This window comes from Geotrypetes seraphini, chromosome 4 (assembly GCF_902459505.1).
Source record: "Geotrypetes seraphini chromosome 4, aGeoSer1.1, whole genome shotgun sequence".
NCBI lineage: Eukaryota > Metazoa > Chordata > Amphibia > Gymnophiona > Dermophiidae > Geotrypetes > Geotrypetes seraphini.
The window spans coordinates 230,772,408-230,792,231 of record NC_047087.1 but is presented as its reverse complement, the minus strand read 5'-3'; the positions used below and the strand labels follow the sequence as shown (position 1 = coordinate 230,792,231).

The 19,824-nt window shown below is 41.5% G+C and overlaps 1 protein-coding gene across 4 annotated transcripts in view; it reads left to right on the top strand.

Annotated features, from left to right (window-relative positions):
* The window catches only part of VCL (vinculin), a 215,827-nt gene that overhangs the window by 176,809 nt on the left and 19,194 nt on the right, over window positions 1-19,824 (top strand). For 2 of the 4 annotated variants that reach the window (XM_033943553.1, XM_033943554.1), the window contains 3 exons: window positions 6,227-6,351; window positions 8,630-8,815; window positions 14,047-14,256. In XM_033943553.1, coding sequence (XP_033799444.1) covers window positions 6,227-6,351; window positions 8,630-8,815; window positions 14,047-14,256 — 521 coding nt within the window. The remainder of the gene's footprint in view (window positions 1-6,226; window positions 6,352-8,629; window positions 8,816-14,046; window positions 14,257-19,824) is intronic. The other 2 variants (XM_033943556.1, XM_033943555.1) reach the window with 1 other exon arrangement.

Sequence of the window (19,824 nt, the reverse complement as noted above, 5' to 3'; positions counted from 1 at the left end):
GGATTCAGGTCAGGTCTTTGACCTCAATTTTGTGACCCTGCAGTATGCAGCCTACCAAAAATATAAACAAACACCTACAGGGTGTCAGCAGGGAGGTGCACAGAGAGGTTTACCTCCTCAGAGCGAAGCCCCTTTACACTCTGTGGCGCTACAGGAACCAGAGGACCAGTCAGAAAAGGACTGGGATGATTTGAGGTCAGACACTATGCCATTTCTCTCCCCCCAAAAATTCTCTTTGGAGGAATCTGTTTCGCAGTTTTGGGCAGACAGCCAGGAATCAGTGACAGACCTAGACAAGGGAGAGGATTTGAAGCTGCGAAGACTTTTCAAACCATTGGATTTAACTGAAGTTATTAAATTTTCTTTGTTGGATCTAGAGTCCCCAAAGGTCTCAGCCGCTCAGCTTTCGCTGTTATGTAACACCAAGTCACAGTCTATGTACTTCCCTTTTCACCTAGAGATTGCCAGGATAACAGAGCATTGGGACATGCCAGAAGGCCCCATAATGGGGGGCTGAGAGCTATGACAAAATTGTATTCCATAGCTTCAAAATTTCAGCAGGTAGCGCAGGTTACTAAACAGAGTTCGCTGCCTAGTGAAAGGGGCGTGATCCTGAAGGTTACACAGGATCGCAGAGTAGATTTGGTCCTCAAAAGACAATTTGAGGTGCTACCTTTAGGCCTTAACGCAGTGGCCACAGCATCCTTTGTGGTGCGAGCCTGCCAGAAAATGCTACACCAAAACCCGGGCATGGAGGAGGCAGGGGTGGATAATGTGGCTGACACTATCTGTGATATGCTCAGAATTATAAATAAATTTTCAGTTTATACAAGTGGGAGATTCAGCGTTTAAAGCTACTTTGAGCAGACTCCCCTTTAAGGGGCAAATGGTCTTTGGCAAAGGACTGGACGGCCTGATGACAAGTGTAATGGACTGTCATCCTAAATCCTTGCCAGATAGTAAACCACAAGGATCAGGCAATTCCAATCGTAATTCCTTTTGTGGCTACAGAAGACCATGTTATGGGTCTATGGGATCCTTATCACCCATCCCATCTATTGTTCTCTCTAAACCTGAACTATCAATATTAAATTCGCTTATCTCTAATCTTGAGTCACAAATGTGAAATCCTCTTGTGAGCTGCAATGATTCCCTCTTGAAATTTGTGGGATACAAGAAGTTTTATTGTGTTGTCCCAAAGGTCCTATTTAGGATCTAGACAAAAGTTTGGTAGCTCCAGGAGAGCCCAGACATCTGGCTTGCACTCAGCAGCCAATTGTAAGAAGTCCCAATAGAGTTCTGAGAGAGTTGGACACAGATTTCTTCAGAACAATGTGGGTGCTAGACATAATTTGAGAGAGTTATAAGCTCAAATTTTATTGCCCGCTACAGGACCTCTTCTTGGACTGTCTGGTGGGAAGACCAGAGAAGGCTGCCAAGGTCAGAGCAATAGTGCAAAGGCTGTTACAGACTGGAGCCATAGAGCTGATTCCAGATGCAGACTCAAGCTCAGGGAGATATTTTATATGCTTCATCGTGCCCAAGAAAGGCTCAGATAATTGGAGGCCAGTCCTAGATCGCAAGGCGGTCAATGCAATGTTGAAATTTCCCAGATTCTTATTGGAAACTGTTGAGATTAGTCATTGCTTTGTTGGCTTCAGGCAAATTTATGGCCTCACTGGATCTAACAGAGGCTTACTTGCATATTTCCGTATTCCCAGATCACAGATAATTTCTCAGGTTTCATGTGCTAGAGAAGGATTTTCAGTTCGCAGTGCTGCCTTTTGGGTTGACCACTCTGCCATGCACCCTCACCAAAATAATGGTGGTGATAGCAGCCCACCTGCACAAGGTAGGAATCCAGGTTCATCCTTACTTGAATAATTGGCTGATCAGAGCATTGTCTTTGCTGGACTGTCTTCAGGTGGTTGCTTAGGAATTCCAGCTCTTAAAAGATCTCTGGTGGATTATCAATTTCTATAAGAGCCACCTGGAACCAACTCAGCGCCTGGATTATCTGGGAATAATGTTCAACATGGCAGAGGGTCGAGTGTTTCTTCCAAAGTCATGCAAATTGAAGCTCATATGCTAGATCCTAGACATCTTGGCAAAGCCAACTTCTATGGCTTGGCATTACCTGCAGGTTCTGGGGTCCATGGTGGCGACCTTAGAAGTGATTCCATGGGCAAGAGTGCATCTACACCTCCTACAGAGCTCAATGCTGGCATATTGGTCTCCTCAGTCGGATTCGCTCTAGGAGGAGTAAGCCAGGACAACAGAGGTGCAACAGAGCTTACAGTGGTAGCTCCAGTCAGATTCGTTATCTAGAGACCCTACTCTCCACATAGTCATGGGTGATACTAATGATGGATGATAGTTTCTATGGCTATGGATGATAGTTTCTATGGCTATGGTCATTGCGAGGGTCACCCAGTGCAAGGGCATGGCTGCCTTTGTAGAAAACATGGTTCATTGCGAGGGTCACCCAGTGCAAGGGCAGTGGCTGCCTTTGCAGAAAACATGGTCCATCAACAGATTGGAGTTTAGAGCCATTTAGTTAGCTCTCCACTTTTTCCAAACACAGCTGAAAGGCAAAGCAGTCAGAGTATTCTCAGACAATACTACAGTGATGGCATATGTCAACAGGTAAAGAGGAACCAAGAGTCCTTCTCTGAAGCCGGAAGCCTAATTGTTGCTTTAGTAGGCGGATGCTCACCTGCAGGTGATAAGTGGTGCACATAGCAGGAGTAGACAGTGTCCAAGCTGACTATCTTAGCAGGCGGATGCTGGATTCAGAGGAACGGCATTGTCCTGATATGGATAACCTGGACATACAGATGATTCAGCTGGACATACTGGCCTCACTTGTGTATGCTGGACACTACAGACCTATATTTTCCCATAGCCAGGCCCAGCCTGTACCTTGCTGTCTGTAAACACATGCAGCCTTTGCAATGCTAACCCAGCTGACCTCTGCTACAATGTTTTTGTCTCTATTCCCTGCTGGGAGGATATTTCTCCAAGGGTCTGCTGAACTGTTATCAGTGCTGTATGACTTCATATGCCAGGCACCCTGGAAAGCCATAAAACTTTTATAATGAGCAAGGATCCCTGCAGGACGATGTGGGTGTAGCGAGATGAGAGAACTTGGTACCAAAACATTTGCTCCCTGTCTCTGAACCAAGTTATGAGAACCAAGCAGCTGGATTGTTGAAAGGTCACCTTTGCCAACTTTCAGCATACAAGGACACCATCCCGAAGATGCACAGAATTGTAAAACCACTAATTAGCATCTACAAAGATCTCAGCACTGGAGAAAGAAAGTTCACCAAGAGTTCTCTGTTTCTGCAAGGCCCCCCATACTGGGGAGGGGGGGTGGAAGTGAGAGAAGCGTGGACTGAGAGGAAGAGTTAGGTATACAATATTTTATGTGCCAATAGGGAATTACATAACCAGAATTCGGGGATGGATTTTTTGGAACAAAGGAAGAATTGCTCTGTATAAAAAACACGTGCATTCTAGGTAAAGCCAGAGAGATTCACTTACTTATGCTACGGGATCTGCTAGCCCCCTGCTAAACATATGGGTGCAAGTTCTTCTCTCCATTGCATATTCTGAACTGACAATACATTTTTCTGATATGTCTCTGCTGCTGTAATACTGTAAGTTTTTTTTATACTAACAATAAACGAATATTGTCTGTTTTGGAAGATACAATGCCGTCTTGTAGTTATTCCAGTGAGGTAAACCAAGCAGCCTTTACTTCAGTCCCAAAGAGCATTCTAATCTAATCTACCATTTGTGAGTCACACAAACCTATACAAGCTCAAGGCGACAGGTCAAAGAGGAAGTGGGAAAGTAGGGGGGGGCATGGATAAGCAAGGAGAGGGGCCTAAAAGTAAGGGGTGCAATACAGAAGCTAAAAGACACTGGGGACACCCAACATTCGATCTCATGGAATTGGTGGCCAACACGAAAGCCCCTCTGTTTTTCAGTCGAAGATTCAAATCAAGAAGCATCGGAATGGACATGCTCATGCTACCTTGGCAAGCAAGAGAACTGCTATAAGTGTTCCCACTGTGGCTGATGAAAATAAATAGGGAGCCAATAAAGTGACTTGATAAGGAGTGGTTATGCAAATGTTGCAACACTGGTGGAAAGTAAGTCATACACAGTTGCTTTCTGGATAGACTGATACAGAGATATGCTTCAGTAGGAGATCTATGAGAAATGATTCACAATAGTCTTAACTAGGAAGTGATGACTGTAGCTAAGGGTTTTGGTAGCATATTCTGACAGGAAAGTTAGATTTTGATGATGTTATTGAGAAAGAAACAGTGGGGTGAATATTCAAATTAAGTTATACATTTATCAGCGTCTGGTAATCAGCTTCCACCTACTGATTTCCGCACTCAAGTTGTGTGCTCAATAGCCAAGCTGTAAGACCAAAGCACTCCGGATTGTCTAATACTTTGGGCCACTGTAACAGAATGCTGTGATGCAACAGTAGTCTGAAACGGCTGTCCCGCTACAAGTGGACCAGATCCGTGTACCATGGGCAACACGCCCAATCCAGGGCTACTAGGACTACCAATCCCCGATGAGTTGCTATTCTGCAAATGACTCGGCCTATCATTTGCATAACCCTTCCTTATCAAGTCACTTTATTGGCTCCCTATTTATTTTCACATAGGGGTCAGACTTCTTGTACAAGTGCTTTTGTTCTGCAGCTCCTCTCATCACCTTGCATGCTCCTCAGGAACCTCATTCATTGGTGTCTTTCTCCTGTCCCTTCTTGGCTGCACCATATGCCTAGGATAGACTTCCAGAGATTGTGAATCATAGCCGTTTTCAATTCCAAACTGAAACCTCACTTAAGGCTGCTTTTGAATCTTAGCCCCGCCCCCTCCCTTTTCTCATGTTGATACCTGTATTTTTTCATGATAAATGGAACAACCTTCTTTGTCCTGTTTGTTAGGCTTGAATAGATTGTGTGAGCTCTTCATAGAAGAGACTGTTTATGTACACTTCTCCCTCCATATTCGCGGTTTCAGCACTCGCGGTTTCGCTTATTCGTGATTTTTTGCATGCTGACTCCACCCCATAAAATTACGCCATGAGTAAGGTTCCTTTTCTTTTACTGTACCGATAAAAAAGTTTAGTGCTTACCAACATTCACTCTGAAAATCGCTGCTTCCATACTATGCCTTCTTTCTTCCTCGCGCTGAGAATTTTGTATTTTGTGTGCTTGTTATTTTTTCAGAAGGGAGTGTGTGTGCGGGGGGGGGAGGGGAGCGAGAAGGGTAGAGTGAAACAATTACCCTCAGAGGACCTCCCCTCTGTATACTGCAAGATGATTGGCTGGATTTCAGCAGGCGTGGGCCACCCATTGCTGTGGTGTCTTGTCAGTCGCAGGGTTTTGGTGCTCCAGATCATTGTCAGTGCCTTCCAATCCTTGCCAGAGGCGTGTGCGCGTGTCCCCCCACCTCTTCTTTCTCCTGTGTGTAAAATCGGAGCGGACAGTGAATGGAGCTGGCCGTGGATAAGTTTTAAATAGTGCAGAGCATGGATCGGGGGGCTCCCACTGCCGGCCTGGAGGAGAGAAGGGAGAGCAGAGCCATCCCTTTCTAGTGCATTCATGTGCAGCTGCAAGGGGGAGCGCCGTGGGGCTTTACACTTGAAAGGGGGCCTGGAGCACGGGGAGCTGCTAATTGTGTCCAAGGTAAGCAAGGGGTGGGGAGGCGATCATTAGTGCCGGCCCACCATGCAATCAACAGTGTGTACTTTCCCCCTGCTCAGGAACTCTTTTAAATCCCCATAGTAGTAGGAAAGAACAGGGGGCACAAGTTTTAAAGAGCCCCCTCGCCCTGTACCTTCTTGCAAACACCCCATAATTTGTTTTTTTTTACCCTGAGATTATTACTGTACAGTACTGTATTTGCGGTTTCAATAGAAAAAATGATGACTTTTACAAAAACCCCACGAATAACTGTTGAAAAGTTATTTGCGGTTTTTCCATATTCGCAGCTATGTTCCGCCAACATCCACCGCGAATACAGAGGGAGAAGTGTATGTGCATACAGTACTGCATATATCTAGAAGTGCTATAGAAATCTATTATCTTCCCTATCCTTTAATATGTAATAAAGAGTGGTCAGCTTTCTCATAAAATGAAACTGGTCTATTCTGCTTTTCTGTTCATAAAAGATGCTTGTGTTGTATTTAGGTCTTCAGAAAGGGTTTTTGGATTCTGGATACAGGATCCTGGGAGCTGTGGCAAAAGTCAAGGAAGCCTTCCAGCCTCAAGAGCCTGATTTCCCACCACCGCCACCTGATCTTGATCAGCTTCATGTAAGCAAGATGTAGTTAATGTTACCTTACAGATGTTCCCTAAAAATGTTATATTGTGTAGTTTGGTTCCAGAATTTTTAATTCAGTGCTGCTCTTTCATACCTGATGCAGTTAACCCTCAATTCTCCTTTAAAATTACTAAGTCTGATGGCTGCGTTGACTAAGCATTTTTTTCTGAATACAGTTCAAGTTGAAAACTTTCATGGAATGTTCAAATTTAGCCGACTGCTGGGTAACAGATGCCCATCCTGATTCCCAAGAGAACCTACTGGCGACTGCAAGAAATCCAGTTGCCTTGGTCCTCAAGATTCCATCATGGCTACCATATCCCCTGACCACTAAGATGATACACTGCTGGAGGCCAGAACAGTATCTTAACCACTAGAAATGCCACTTAATGGAGAAAGAAAATGGGTGGTGGGAGGAGCAGAAAATAATGGACAAGAAGTTTGGGGGAGAAAGTTTTTAAGTGATAAAAAGCTGATAGTTCTTTAGAAACATAGAAAATGACGGCAGAAAAGGGCTATAGCCCACCGAGTCTGCCCATTCCAAATACCCGCCCCCCTGATTTCACTCCCTTAGAGATCCCATGTGAATATTCCATTTTCTCTTAAAATCTGACACGCTGCTGGCCTCAATCACCTGCAGTGGGAGTTTGTTCCAATGATCCACCACTCTTTCGGTGAAGAAGTATTTTCTGGAGTCGCTATGAAACTTCCCTCCCCTGATTTTCAGCGGATGCCCTCTGATGATCGAGGGTCCCATGAGGTAGAAGATATCTCCTTCCGACTCGATACGGCCCGTGATGTACTTAAATGTTTCAATCATGTCTCCCCTCTCTCTTTGTTCCTCAAGTGAGTACAGTCGCAGTTTATTCAGTCTTTCTTCATACGTGAGATCCTTGAGCCCCAAGACCATCCTAGTGGCCATTCGCTGAACCGACTCGATTCTCAGCACATCCTTCCGGTAGTGTGGTCTCCAGAATTGAACACAATACTCCAAATGAGGCCTCACCATGGATCTGTACAGCGGCATCATGACTTCAGGTCTCCTGCTGACAAAACCTCTACAGAGTCAAACAGCAGCCACTTTCTCTCTCTAAATCTGTGACCTGTTTTGAGTATATAATCCTTTTGATCCCATGAGCTGGTGGCTTGTAAGCCATCGTTGATACCAGTAGATTACTTTTGCTTCCCGCTGTACACCAGCTACCACATTAATTTACTGGGATTAAGAGAGCTGAAAGGACTGAGTCGGCTCTACAACCCACTCTCCATCTAATCTCATAGGTGCCGGTTACCACAGAACCAACTTTTTATTTCCCGAGAGTTTGAGCACCACTATTCACAGCTCACTACAACCCTGACAACTGAGACTCTACTGTGGGGCTTAGTTTAATATTTCCTGTCCAACAGTTTATAATGTTACTGTTGAACTGCTGGATCAATCCCCTTTAAGTCTTTAATTTTAAAATTACTGTTGAACTTGTACCACAATGAAGTAATTTGATTCACTACTGATGGGAAAAAGTGCTAGACCTTCCTCCTCTGCTTTTTTTTGTGTATGGAACCGTTCCCCTTAATTGTATCTATGACATCCTGTTTGTCTATCTTGGCTGTTTAGATTGTAAGCTCTTTCGAGAAGGGACTGTCTTCTTCTTCTTTGTGACTCTGTGTAGCACTGCGTGCGTCTAGTAGCGCTATAGAAATAATTAATAGTAGTAGTGGTAGTAGAATCAATAACCTTATAATAGCTAAGAAGAAAAAAAAAAAAAAAAAATTTAAATTGAATCAGGTTGGGCAGACTGGATGGACCATTCGGGTCTTTATCTGCCGTCATCTACTATGTTACTATGTTTCTGAGTGAGAAGATGACAAATTAAGTAAACAGGCAAAGAAACATGCTTTGCCAGCTGTGAAATTTGGTAGAATTTTATACGTTTTTATGAAACACATAGCCATCCTGAGCCAAAGGTGAGGACAACTAATATATACAGAGGGCAATTTGTTAGCATTAGACATTTTTATGATTTTGAGAATAATCCAATGCTTTTTAGTAAATATCAATTTTTAAAATTTATTTTTGTTTTGAAACAAATGCTGCTGCAGCAAAATTCCAGTAGACAATTTTAAAATATGTTCCAGGCCAGTGATTCCTGACTAGTAATGCTTTTAGCTGTTAGTAGAAAGAGCCTTTTCAAAGTTGTAATTTTCAAAGTAAAATTTCTCCAAACAAATAGGAATAAAACCTTGTTTCATTCTTTGGGGGGGGGTTTCAGCTGGCTGATGAACTTGCTCCACCCAAACCTCCACTGCCCGAGGGTGAAGTTCCTCCACCTAGACCCCCGCCCCCTGAGGAGAAAGACGAGGAGTTCCCTGAACAAAAGGCAGGAGAAATTGTTAACCAGCCTATGATGGTAGCTGCAAGGCAGCTACATGATGAAGCCCGAAAATGGTCCAGCAAGGTAAAAAGAAAAACAAGTCAAATATAATGTATATAGCTTGGTCTACTGCTTGGAAATCCTTTAACCTACTAATATAGATAGATTTATTTGAGTTAGTCATAATTTACATGTGCTGATAACTAAAGTCTGATGCAGTGGATCAGGAATTATGTCTGGTAGACTGAGACCATTTTTCCTCTCTTTCTTACTTAGATGGGGAACGCAAGAGAGATCCGATTTATAGTGTTGGATTTTTAGGATTTTCTATTTATGATTCCAAGTCCTTGTGTCAATCATTGCTTTATGATATAGCAGCAAAACTGTTATGACTGGCAATTGCAATCATAGAGGCCACCTTAGATCTGGGCAATTTGGTGATTGGATTGCAGTCCTTAAATGGGATAATCTAAATGTAAAAATTTGATGATAAATGTTTCTCAGTTTTGAGAACATACTGTAATAATGATAGTCATGACTGAGGCCTCAAATCTTGGCCCTTGCCACAGAATTGGCCACTCCGATGAAATCACCATGATAGAGTGTGGGGGTGGGCTGAAGATGTAGTGATGGCAGCTGGTGACTGCAGCAAAGGCAGCCCCCTTCTCTGTTCCCACCCTTCATGATCCTCTGGCTGGGGTTTTAAAAGGGGCAGCACCAGTATAACATGTTGGACAGTATCATCTTCATCTGCCCAGTGCCCAATGTCTTATACTACTTCTGTCCTCTTCCAATCCCTGAACTGCAGGGAGAGAGTTATTGATGGCGTTGGGAAGGAGTCATGATGATAGGGGACAGTGGTGAGGAATAAAATGAGTGGAGGTGTGTGGGATTGCACATGGTGGGGGAGGGAGGCTAATTGGGGATGCCTAGTGGCCCCTAGCCGAATTCTGCGTGCAACTCCAAATTAGTAAATTGACTTTAAGTGGAGTTTTAATTGAAAACATTATTAAAAGTCAATTTTAAAAAACATGAATTTGCAGTTAATTGAAGTTGCTTGCGGAATTCAGTGCAGCACCTACCGACACCTAAGACAAAGTGCCTAACTACACCTATCTGAAAAGTGGATGTGGTTAGAGGTAGAGAATAGGCGTGGTATGACTTAGGCATCATTCGGTGTCTGTGGTAGGCGCCGATAATGGCCTAATGTACTGGCACTTACCATTAGAATGCCTAGCGACACTTAAGTCAAGTTACGCGCCAGTAGACACGATTCTGTGAATGTTGACTAGTGGTTGATTGACAACTGTGCTGAGCGCCGCCTACGAGTTAGGTGTCATTTATAAAATCAGGCCCACACATGCCAATGTTCTGGCTACGCTCTATTCTATGAAATGGTGCCTGAATTAGATGGGGCATAGTTTGACATTGGATTTGCAAATAAGTAGAGTATGGCTGGGGGATACAGTTACACGTGTAAAATATAAAATACTATAATTTACAATTTTTGTACAATCCCACTTTATTCCGGGACCAGTGGATTTTTTGCATCCCTAGCCACCAGGCACCTGTAGAAAGCTTCAGATGACTGAAGTCTTAACTCCTCCCTCTGCTAGCATATACTGGAGCATGCCCCTTGGACACTAGTATTGCTTTCTACATGCCAAGCCTGTAGGAGCTTATCTTTTCGGCTTGTGATTTCTTTTGTTAGTTTTCAGTAATGTGTTCGGAATTTCCTTTGTGAATTTGTCCTCGTGCTGTGGAGGTTCCCTGCAGGGACATCCTTGCGGCGGGAGATCGCAGACGGTTGAAGAATGTCTGCTTCTTGGGGGCTCCCTGCAAGGCAGTAAGCCCCCTGGACAGCCTGCAGGACAGATCGGGGCTCCAGGTTTGGGAGCTAGCTCACCCCAGATTCGTCCGCTAGTGGGTGTAGCACACGCTGAGTGGTTCCTTGGAGGCACAACCGGGATCGGAGCAGACTGCGTGCCTCTGTCACCGGCCGTGCTTTATATTTTAAGAGTTAGGCTGGTATTCTATAAAGAGAGGTTAGGGCCTATTTTCCTATAGAATAGACTTGAAATAAGCACTCTTTAGGCACCTATATATATGCAAACTGTTAAAGAATTGTTTTTTAGCCATCTGCATTAAAAATTGGCTTCATTTACTACATTTGTTTCCCAAAAAATGGGGAAAATTATGTCTTAAATGTATTTGTTAGTAGTCACTATATTCATAGATTTTAGACATTGCTTTCAGACATTTTTGTGTTAGATAAAATCATTGCAAGAACAAGCAGCATTAAAAATTTGTGTGCGTGAGCGGATGGAAGCAGCATCTGAGATGTACAGAAATCTATAAATACTAATACATTATGTAAGGGTAATTTAGTGTGCAGTTTGATTGGAGCAAGGAGTATTAATGCTCTGCAAATGGTGTTTTGTTGCTTCGAATGTTCATTCTAGGCATATAAATGGCTTCATTTTGAAAGGTAGCAAGAACATAAAAATAGAAAAAAAAACCCTAACAAATACATGCTAATGTGTAACTGCAGTAGTCATTTGGGACAGAATATTTAGAGTCAGCACTTCGTGCATTAAATGCCAGTACATGTCTTGTCTATGAGGAATGTATTGCTTAAATGAAAGTTCAGTAGGAGATGTCTGTTTCCAACAGTACAGCTCACATCAGTACTACTTCAAGTACACCACTGGCAGAATAATATTTTCTGTATTTAGCAGTGGGGAAAGGGGGGGGGGATGGCAGCTAAGCTGTAATAATGCTATGAATTGCTATTAGTTTTTATCAATGTTTGATATAAAACTATGGGCTCCTTTTACGAAGGTGCGTTAGGGCCTTAACACACGGAATAGCGCGTGCTACATTGCTGCGTGCGCTAGCCGCTACCGCCTCCTTTTAGGCAGGCGATAGATTTTCGGCTAGCGCTTGCTAATCTTCTTCGTGCGCTAAAACCGGTAGCGCACCTTCGTAAAAGGAGCCCTAAATTCCAGTGGTCCACCCTATATTGCATCAACAAAAGAAACCTCAAACTGCCACAGGATAGATGAAGAAAGTCACAGAAACAAGCAGAAACATGGATACAATGTGATCTGAATGAGCCAAGTTTATTTAAATGGTCCTAAAAATAATAATAATGAAGGTCCAAAGCACGTTTCAAATGTCCTTCTAGCAAGTAATGTGAGTTTATACCTAGGCAAATATATGTGTGTAATGTGGGTTTATATATGTAATGTGGGCATATATGTAGGCATATATGTAATGTGGGTTTATACCTAGGCATATATATATATATATATATATATATAATTTAATACAGCACCACTTTTATAAATATTCTTGCATGTTCATTTTGAGACTTTCCCTTCACATGCTCCATACATACTTTTCAATATTTTTGTCATGTCTTACATGATACATATATGTCACATTTCGCTCAACAATGTTTTATTTTATAGCAATCACCTCACCAATGGCATTTAATACGCATTCACAGCACTGTATCATCAGAACAAAATTATTACTTTGATTATATGCTTTCACTATATTTTTTTTCCTTCATCTTTCTCACACACACAGGTCACTTTTTTGATCCATTTCTTATTTAAGCTCAACAATGTTTTCATAATATTTATTTGATAAACATATTTTCATAGAAGCCCTGAGGAAGGCTGGTTTAGCCAAAACATGGACCATGTTGGGTCCTTTGACTTCCTCTACCAATGCCACCTGACATTGGCATAAGCTCCAACTGTACCACCTGCTGGAAGAATATTCTGGAATTTCCAATTGTACCCCTTAGTTGAATCATCTGTTGGAAAGATACCCGACATTGAACGGACTATAGCTGCATTACTTGCCAAAAGTCCCCTATAACATGTTTGGGAAAATTATCACTATCTAAGCTTCCCAATGACTTTGTTAAGTTTTTAAAAGTCTGTCTTTACCAGTTGTATTTTTTCATTGATGTTTCTTCATTGTTTCACAGAGCTATCCTTTCTCCCCTGTAACCATGTGTTTAGGTTTGAAGTTAAGCTATCTGCCTTTTCTTTACCCTTTATCTCACTGCTTTGTTTTCCTTTTAAGGGCATTTGATCATATCCTATCCCTTGTCTTCGCGTTCCCTTTCCTAACTGAATATTTCATCACTTCTGGCTACTCTTTTTGTTGTTGTAATAACACATATTTTATAAATCTTTTTTACGTTTGTCTTGCCAAAAGATTGCAGTTCTGAAATTTTTGACTTGCTCACAGCTGTACAAATAGCAAAGTCACTTATTGTACTGGAAAAAATCTTTCCTATTGTATTGTTGACTGCAATGTACAGCTATTGTGCGTCTTTAAGTTTCCTTAAAATCTGAACTTGCCAGTCTTGTTTCTGTTGCGGCTTGATTTTTTTAATTTTGTAATGATCAAGTGATGTACAGAACTCAAATTGTTTGAGGTCCAGAACTAAAGACTGCCTTCATAGTTCCAGTCACTAAGTAGAGAACCTGTTTTAGCTGTACTGGACAGAAAAGACATACCGTAGTCTAGCAGCGTAGCATGTGCCGCATAGTTGGACGTGCTAGTCTAGTATGGTTTAAAGCCTTTGGTTTCTGGACAGGAACACAGTGGTGGCAGAAGTTGAAGAAAGACACAGTAGAATGGTATAATAAACTTCACTTTCAATAAGAGGAAATAAAGACTCAACAGAATAACAAAGGATTTGATAGAGCTGGAAGGGGGAGAAGCCACAGCTAAAGGACCGCATTATTTCAAGTGTGAAACATAACCAGATTTTAGGTGGCATAACAGCAGCACTGGCTTCTTTTATATGTTATGCAGTGCCAGGTAAGTTTTACCCTGCTAAAATGATCTATTTGAAAAAAACTGAGCATGGAGCTCACTTACTCAATGACTTGGTGCTTTATAGAAGGCCCATCTTGTTTATCTGAACTGTCTTTGTTAGAAATTAAATGAAAGCAGTATTTCAAAAGAAGCTAGAAACTTGGAAATGTGTATTAATGCATGGTAAAAGAAAGTTTATCAGGAACATACAGTACATGAGCTGTTTAATACAACATTAGGCGTAAACCTTTGAGTTCTTGGTAATGTCTTTGGAAGGGTCTTCTTCTGCTGATTCTGTTGCTTCAGCTCTGCCTAAACATGTGTTTAAAAAAAAGGTCAACTCTTGACTTACAGACCAGATGGGATATTTGATTACTAAGCCTATTCAGTTCTTGCTCTTTTACCTAGTCCTGCTCCTCATACTAACTCTGTCCCTGTTTCTCCATCCTCCCTGCCTGCTACCTGCAAAGCCTGATGTGACTCCTGTGGTTCATGAAGCCCCTGAGGCTGGTGTAGAGATAAATGAGGATGCAGATGATGTTGAATTTACCCTCCCCTCAGACAATGAAGATGATTATGAGCCTGAGCTGCTCTTAATGCCAACCAATCAGCCTGTTAACCAACCCATTCTGGCCGCGGCTCAGGCATTGCATCGAGAGGCAACCAAGTGGTCTAGTAAGGTACTCCTCAGTTTCCCACTGGTGACTGATCCGTTTTGCATCCAGCCATTTGGTACGCTGACACGTGCATCACTCTTGATCCTTGCTGGGTCCTTTCCGTGTTGAGTGAATAAACAACCAAGTTTGTCTGCACATCATTTTGAGAACGAAGAGTGGCTTCACAAGTTTGTTAGCTCTACCAATGTCATACTGAGCTTGATTTTGGTCACTCTTTGGTTTATGGCAGTCTTTCTCTTGCTGTTTTGTTATGACCACCTGTGAAGCCATGGATGACGTTTTGTGAATGACTTCCTGATTGTTAGGTCATGCAGATGGATGAAAAATTCATTTAACCTGTCTTGTGCTTTCTGTGTTGCCATCATTAATGTCTTTAAAGTGTTTATGTATGTGGAATGGCTTGGAATGACTTCATTGCAAAGGAAGACTGTCTGCTGACTTGCTTTTAGCAGCGATGCAAATGTTGGTCATTATGAAGACTACTTGCAGGAGTTTTTTTCTGGTTGTTGAGTTAAGATGTTCCATGTGGTAAAGAAAGAAATGGGATTTGGATACTGTTAAGTAATTATGATGATAGTTTGTGATAAAACAGCTATCATTTTTCTCATTCTGCTAGATATATTCCTTCTTGCTGTGATGAAAAAATACGTTAGATATGCTTGATTTGATTTGTAGTTCTATCATAAAATGTATTTAGGCATTCCATTCATTTGACTGGCTAATGTGTTGAGTAATCAGATATGGCATTTATCACATACTTTGGAGAAAACAATATCTTGGTACATAAAATATACAGTACACAGGTCTCGGATTTGACTTGGCGTTCATGCAGAGATACAGGCGTTCAGGCCTTGAATGCCACAAACAAGCCAGGCCTGCAGGATATCCATAATGAATATTTAGGACAAACTGTAGATCCGTATGGATACTGCATCCATTTTAAGCAAATCTACTTCATGCATATTCTTTAGGGATATTCAGAAAACCCAGCCTGTTTGTGGCACTCGAGACCTGAACTCCTGTATCCCACCCTAATGGGTCAGTTGCTTGAGAAGAAAGGACCAAGTGGCCTTCAAAGATGACATTCAATAACATACTGTATGTTTGTCCAATATTTTGGTTTGGTCTGATTAAAGATATTGGTCTCCAAAATATCTATTGCCTTCTGGACCAGTATGTTAACAAACATTTTAACAGTGTATCTTGCAATGTTGGACCTGAGCAATGGCGAGAGAGCTTTCACAGCAGGTGAAGCAGTACAGCTGAATTGTACTTGAAAACAAATTGATATTATAGTACCTAATCAAGTGATCCAAATAGATTTGAAATAATTAAAGATCCTGTTTCTGATTTAACATTGCAAAAGCTGAAACTTATCCACGTAACAATGCCGTGCTAAATCTTTGGGGTGTTTGGAACACACAGGTTTTGCCACTGAATGGTTCTTTTGTACCATGGCATAAGATAAATAAAGCTTATGGTATAGGAAGATTTCTTCCAGAAGAAAATAGCTCCTCTCTTCACACTGTCCTTTTCAGTTTTTTCTTTAAGATATGTCAATATGTTTTTTTGACACCCCCCCCCCCCCCCCAACTTGCCTTCTGCATCTCGCCCGTCTATACTGGAGGGGGGATGCTGTGGAGATAGTATTTAAAGTTATAGAGATAGGAAGTCTATCTAACCATGACACACACATACATGCTATATGTGTCCCAGGTTCCAGAAGGATCTTTGTCCTCTGTCCAAGGATTACATTTGCAAAAGCTAGCCTAGATGAGGAAAGAGGATTTAATTAAAATAGGAAAAAGTCTTGAGTAGGCACAGTAGTCCAATAGAGGCTAGTTAAATTTGTGCTTGAAGCTCAAGGAATAGGGACAAATATGGGCTGAAAAAAAATCTGGCTGGACTGCTGGAGTTTGTGGTTGGTATAATAGCCCCTTCCTGCCTCTGTTTTATGTTATGTCTTGTAAAAAGGCATACTACAAAACAAGGAAGAGTGTAGGAATCTGTCTAGCATTTTTATTATTTTTTTAAAATAAGAATAAACTTCCATTTACTTTACGAAGAGTCATATCTGTTAAAAACAAAGGGGTCCTTTTACTAAGGCATGTTAAATGCTAACGTGTCCATTATATTCTATGGATGCGTTAGCATTTAGCGTGCACTAAATCAGTTACCGCACCTTAGTAAAAGACCCCCCAAATTATTATCCTTTTAAGTGACTGACTATTTTCTTAATATTAGACACTTTTCCAACATTTCGTGGCTTATTTAATTTACTTCATTACATTCACTGATAAAACTTATAAGATGCAAATTTTTATTAGATTGTGTGGATCAGTTCTTAACCGACTGATGATGCAATAATTAGCAGACTAGGGACTATCCACAATAATTAGACACTGAATGTGAAACAGAGGAGAAGTCTACTGGTCATGCTCAGACAATAAAACCAGTGCTGAAATTTATATATACAGATACTCAAAGGGGGTCACTCTAACTCCCTCTTCTACGAAACCGCGCTAGCGTTTTTTAGCGTAGAGAGCCCGAGCTGAATGGCCCGCGCTACTCCCAATGCTCATTGAGTTCCTATGAGCGTCGGGAGCAGCGTAGGCCATTCAGCATGGCTCTCTACGCTGAAAACCGCTAGTACGGTTTCATAGAAGAGGGGGCAAGTGCTCTAATTTTAGAAAAGTGCCCCACCTCACCATCACAGATTATAATTAAACTTTGTATGCTGAAACTTACATGATTCAAACTAACTTTGGTAAAGTTTAAGATTCACCAGTGGAATACTTATGGAGATACAGCTTTTTGTTTGATACCATAATGTGACCATGTACAGTATCCCTTCAAAATTTTCGCAACTTTGAGTCAAAATATATCCTTGGTTATATAAGCAAAACAAATGAAACATGACAATCTTATACAGCTTTTTACTATCCAATGGAACTAATATGGATTTTCATTTTTTGAAACTGACGACATGTAAAAAGCCTCATTGCGAGACGAAAAAATGGATGCGCTACAAAAGTCTAGCCTTCTGTGGCTCCTGTAATAATGAAACCATCCCTGTAAAATTTTGTCTTTTATTTTGTGACATGACTTTCTTATCAAATATATGATTTCAACTTATAAACTACAATTTCACATAAATTTTGAAAAATTTTGAAAAATATCAAAAAATTTTTAACCAGTTTTTACAAAGAAAAAGTGTCACCTAGAAAAATTTTCAAACCAACTGTGTTTCAAACCCCATGAAAAAGATGGTGTTGTTTTCAACTTCAGCAAATAATGCCAAAAAATATGGGTCAAAGTTTAATGAGCCACTGTAGACTTATAGCATATCTTTCAATGTTTATGGTACCTAGATAAATGTATAATGCTATTAGGGGCAATGTCAAAACTACTGAACATCTAAAAACCCAAATAAGTTTGCACATGGACATTTTTCTCGCTAAAACTTCCAAAAACAGATTTTAAAAATGTTAAGACATTTTCCCTCCAGAATGTCTAACTAGTAAAGACTCATCAATACTTAGTTACCACCACCAATGTGTCCATTCACTACCCACACCGTGTTCCTCAGAATGCCACACTAAATTATAGTGTGGTAGCCATCCTCATAGGAACCTTTATACGGTGTAATATTTTTTATAAATAAATAAACTAATGATTTCATTTGGACATTCTGATAATAAATATCTCTAATCGTATCTATTTATAGTCGTTTATAAAGTGCCAGTGCTCATGTTTGAATAAATAACCTTAACTTCCTAATAAGTATGCAAAAATGCCACTTAGCTTAGCACAGTTCTACCTCAATTCCCCCCGACGCGTTTCACTCTTTCATCAGGGTCGGGGAAGGAGAATGCAGAACAGTTCGAAAACTTAGCATTAGCTAAATCCTTAACGTATCCGCCGGGACTGCAATATCAACTAGTAAAGGGGAATGTTAGAGGCATGTTTTGGGTGGGCTTTAGGGTGGTTTAAACTTGGTCATCTTGCAACTATAATCAAACCTTTTGCAAGACATCCTGGACGGAACTTAAACGTTTTAGGCTAGACCTATTTTAGAAGCATCTTAAAGGTACCCAAACTAAGCAGATGACCATTGGAGGCATTATGTAATGACCCCCCTCCCCAACACACACACTCCCCTAGTGGTCATAGACCCCTTCCAATCCCCCAAACATTCAAGAATAGCAGCATCTGGTATAGGGAAGCCAAGTAAAGCATCACACAGGTGTCTTAAGTAGCCAGGTGGGTGGGCTAGTGCAGTGGTTCCCAACCCTGTCCTGGAGGACCACCAGGCCAGTTAGGTTTTCAGGATAGCCCTAATGAATATGCATGGAGCAGATTTGCATGCCTGGCATCTCCATTATATGCAGATCTCTCTCATGCATATTCATTAGGACTATCCTGAAAACCCGACTGGCCTGGGGGGTCCTCCAGGACAGGGTTGGGAACCACTGGGCTAGTTAACTATATAGAGGAGGGGCCAGGCTCATAAGCCACTCTAACCACTACATTTGTGGTAGAAACTATGAGCTCTCCAAAACCGTTCTATATTGCCATATAGGTGCAACTTGCAGTAATAAGGGCTACAGAGATGGTAGACAGGTGGGTATAGTAGGTTTTGGAGGAGTTTTGGAAAGCTAACCATAAATTATAAGGAGGTTATGATGAGATGTATATGTGGCACCCTTTCAGTGAAGTTCACAGCAGTGCCCTCTAAGGTGCCTCAGTGCTCTATTGGCATGTCTATGTCCATTACAATGCTGGCCCCTCCTATGACTAAGGTGCGCTAGGCTTTTTAGCGTGCGATAAATATTAGCACGTGCTAATCACATGCTAAACGCTAACGTGCATGTTATCCTATGGACGCGTTAGCGGTTAGCACATGTGTTGATTTAGTGCACGCTAAAACATTTAGCACACCTTAATAAAAGAGGGCCTTAGACTTTTCTGACTTGGATGATTCGAAAATGGGGTATAAAGTTAGACATCCTGGCGGTAAGATGTCCAAGTAAACAATTTTCAAAAAATTTATATTTGGATGTCAAGCTCAAAAATGGTCTTTTTTTGGTCTTTGACTTTGGAAGTTATGCTGGAAACACCCAAATCGGACTTAGACATTCTGTTTCAAAATGTTACTCCACATACAGTATATTTGCTATACACTCCCCCCTCCATATTCACAGGGGTTAGGTGCAAAGCCGGCCCACGAATAATTTTAGGGCCGACTGACCCACCCCTACTTCCCTCCTGCCTCCCGGACCTCTCCACTTACTTACTTTTTAAAGCCTAATGGTCTAGCAGTGAAGCAGGACAGGAGCAATCTTCCCATGCACCTACCGTAAACAAAAATGGCTTCTGTGAGTTCCCACTGTAGTCTCGCGAGACCATGGGAACTCACGGCAGCCATTTATACAAAATGAAAAATTGAACGAGTATAAAATGTGTTAATATACAAGACAACGTCCACCACTGGACTAACAGCTCAGGACATTGGACAATCTAGTCAAACCACAGAATGTGTCTTTTGTCAAAACTACATTCATCTGACTG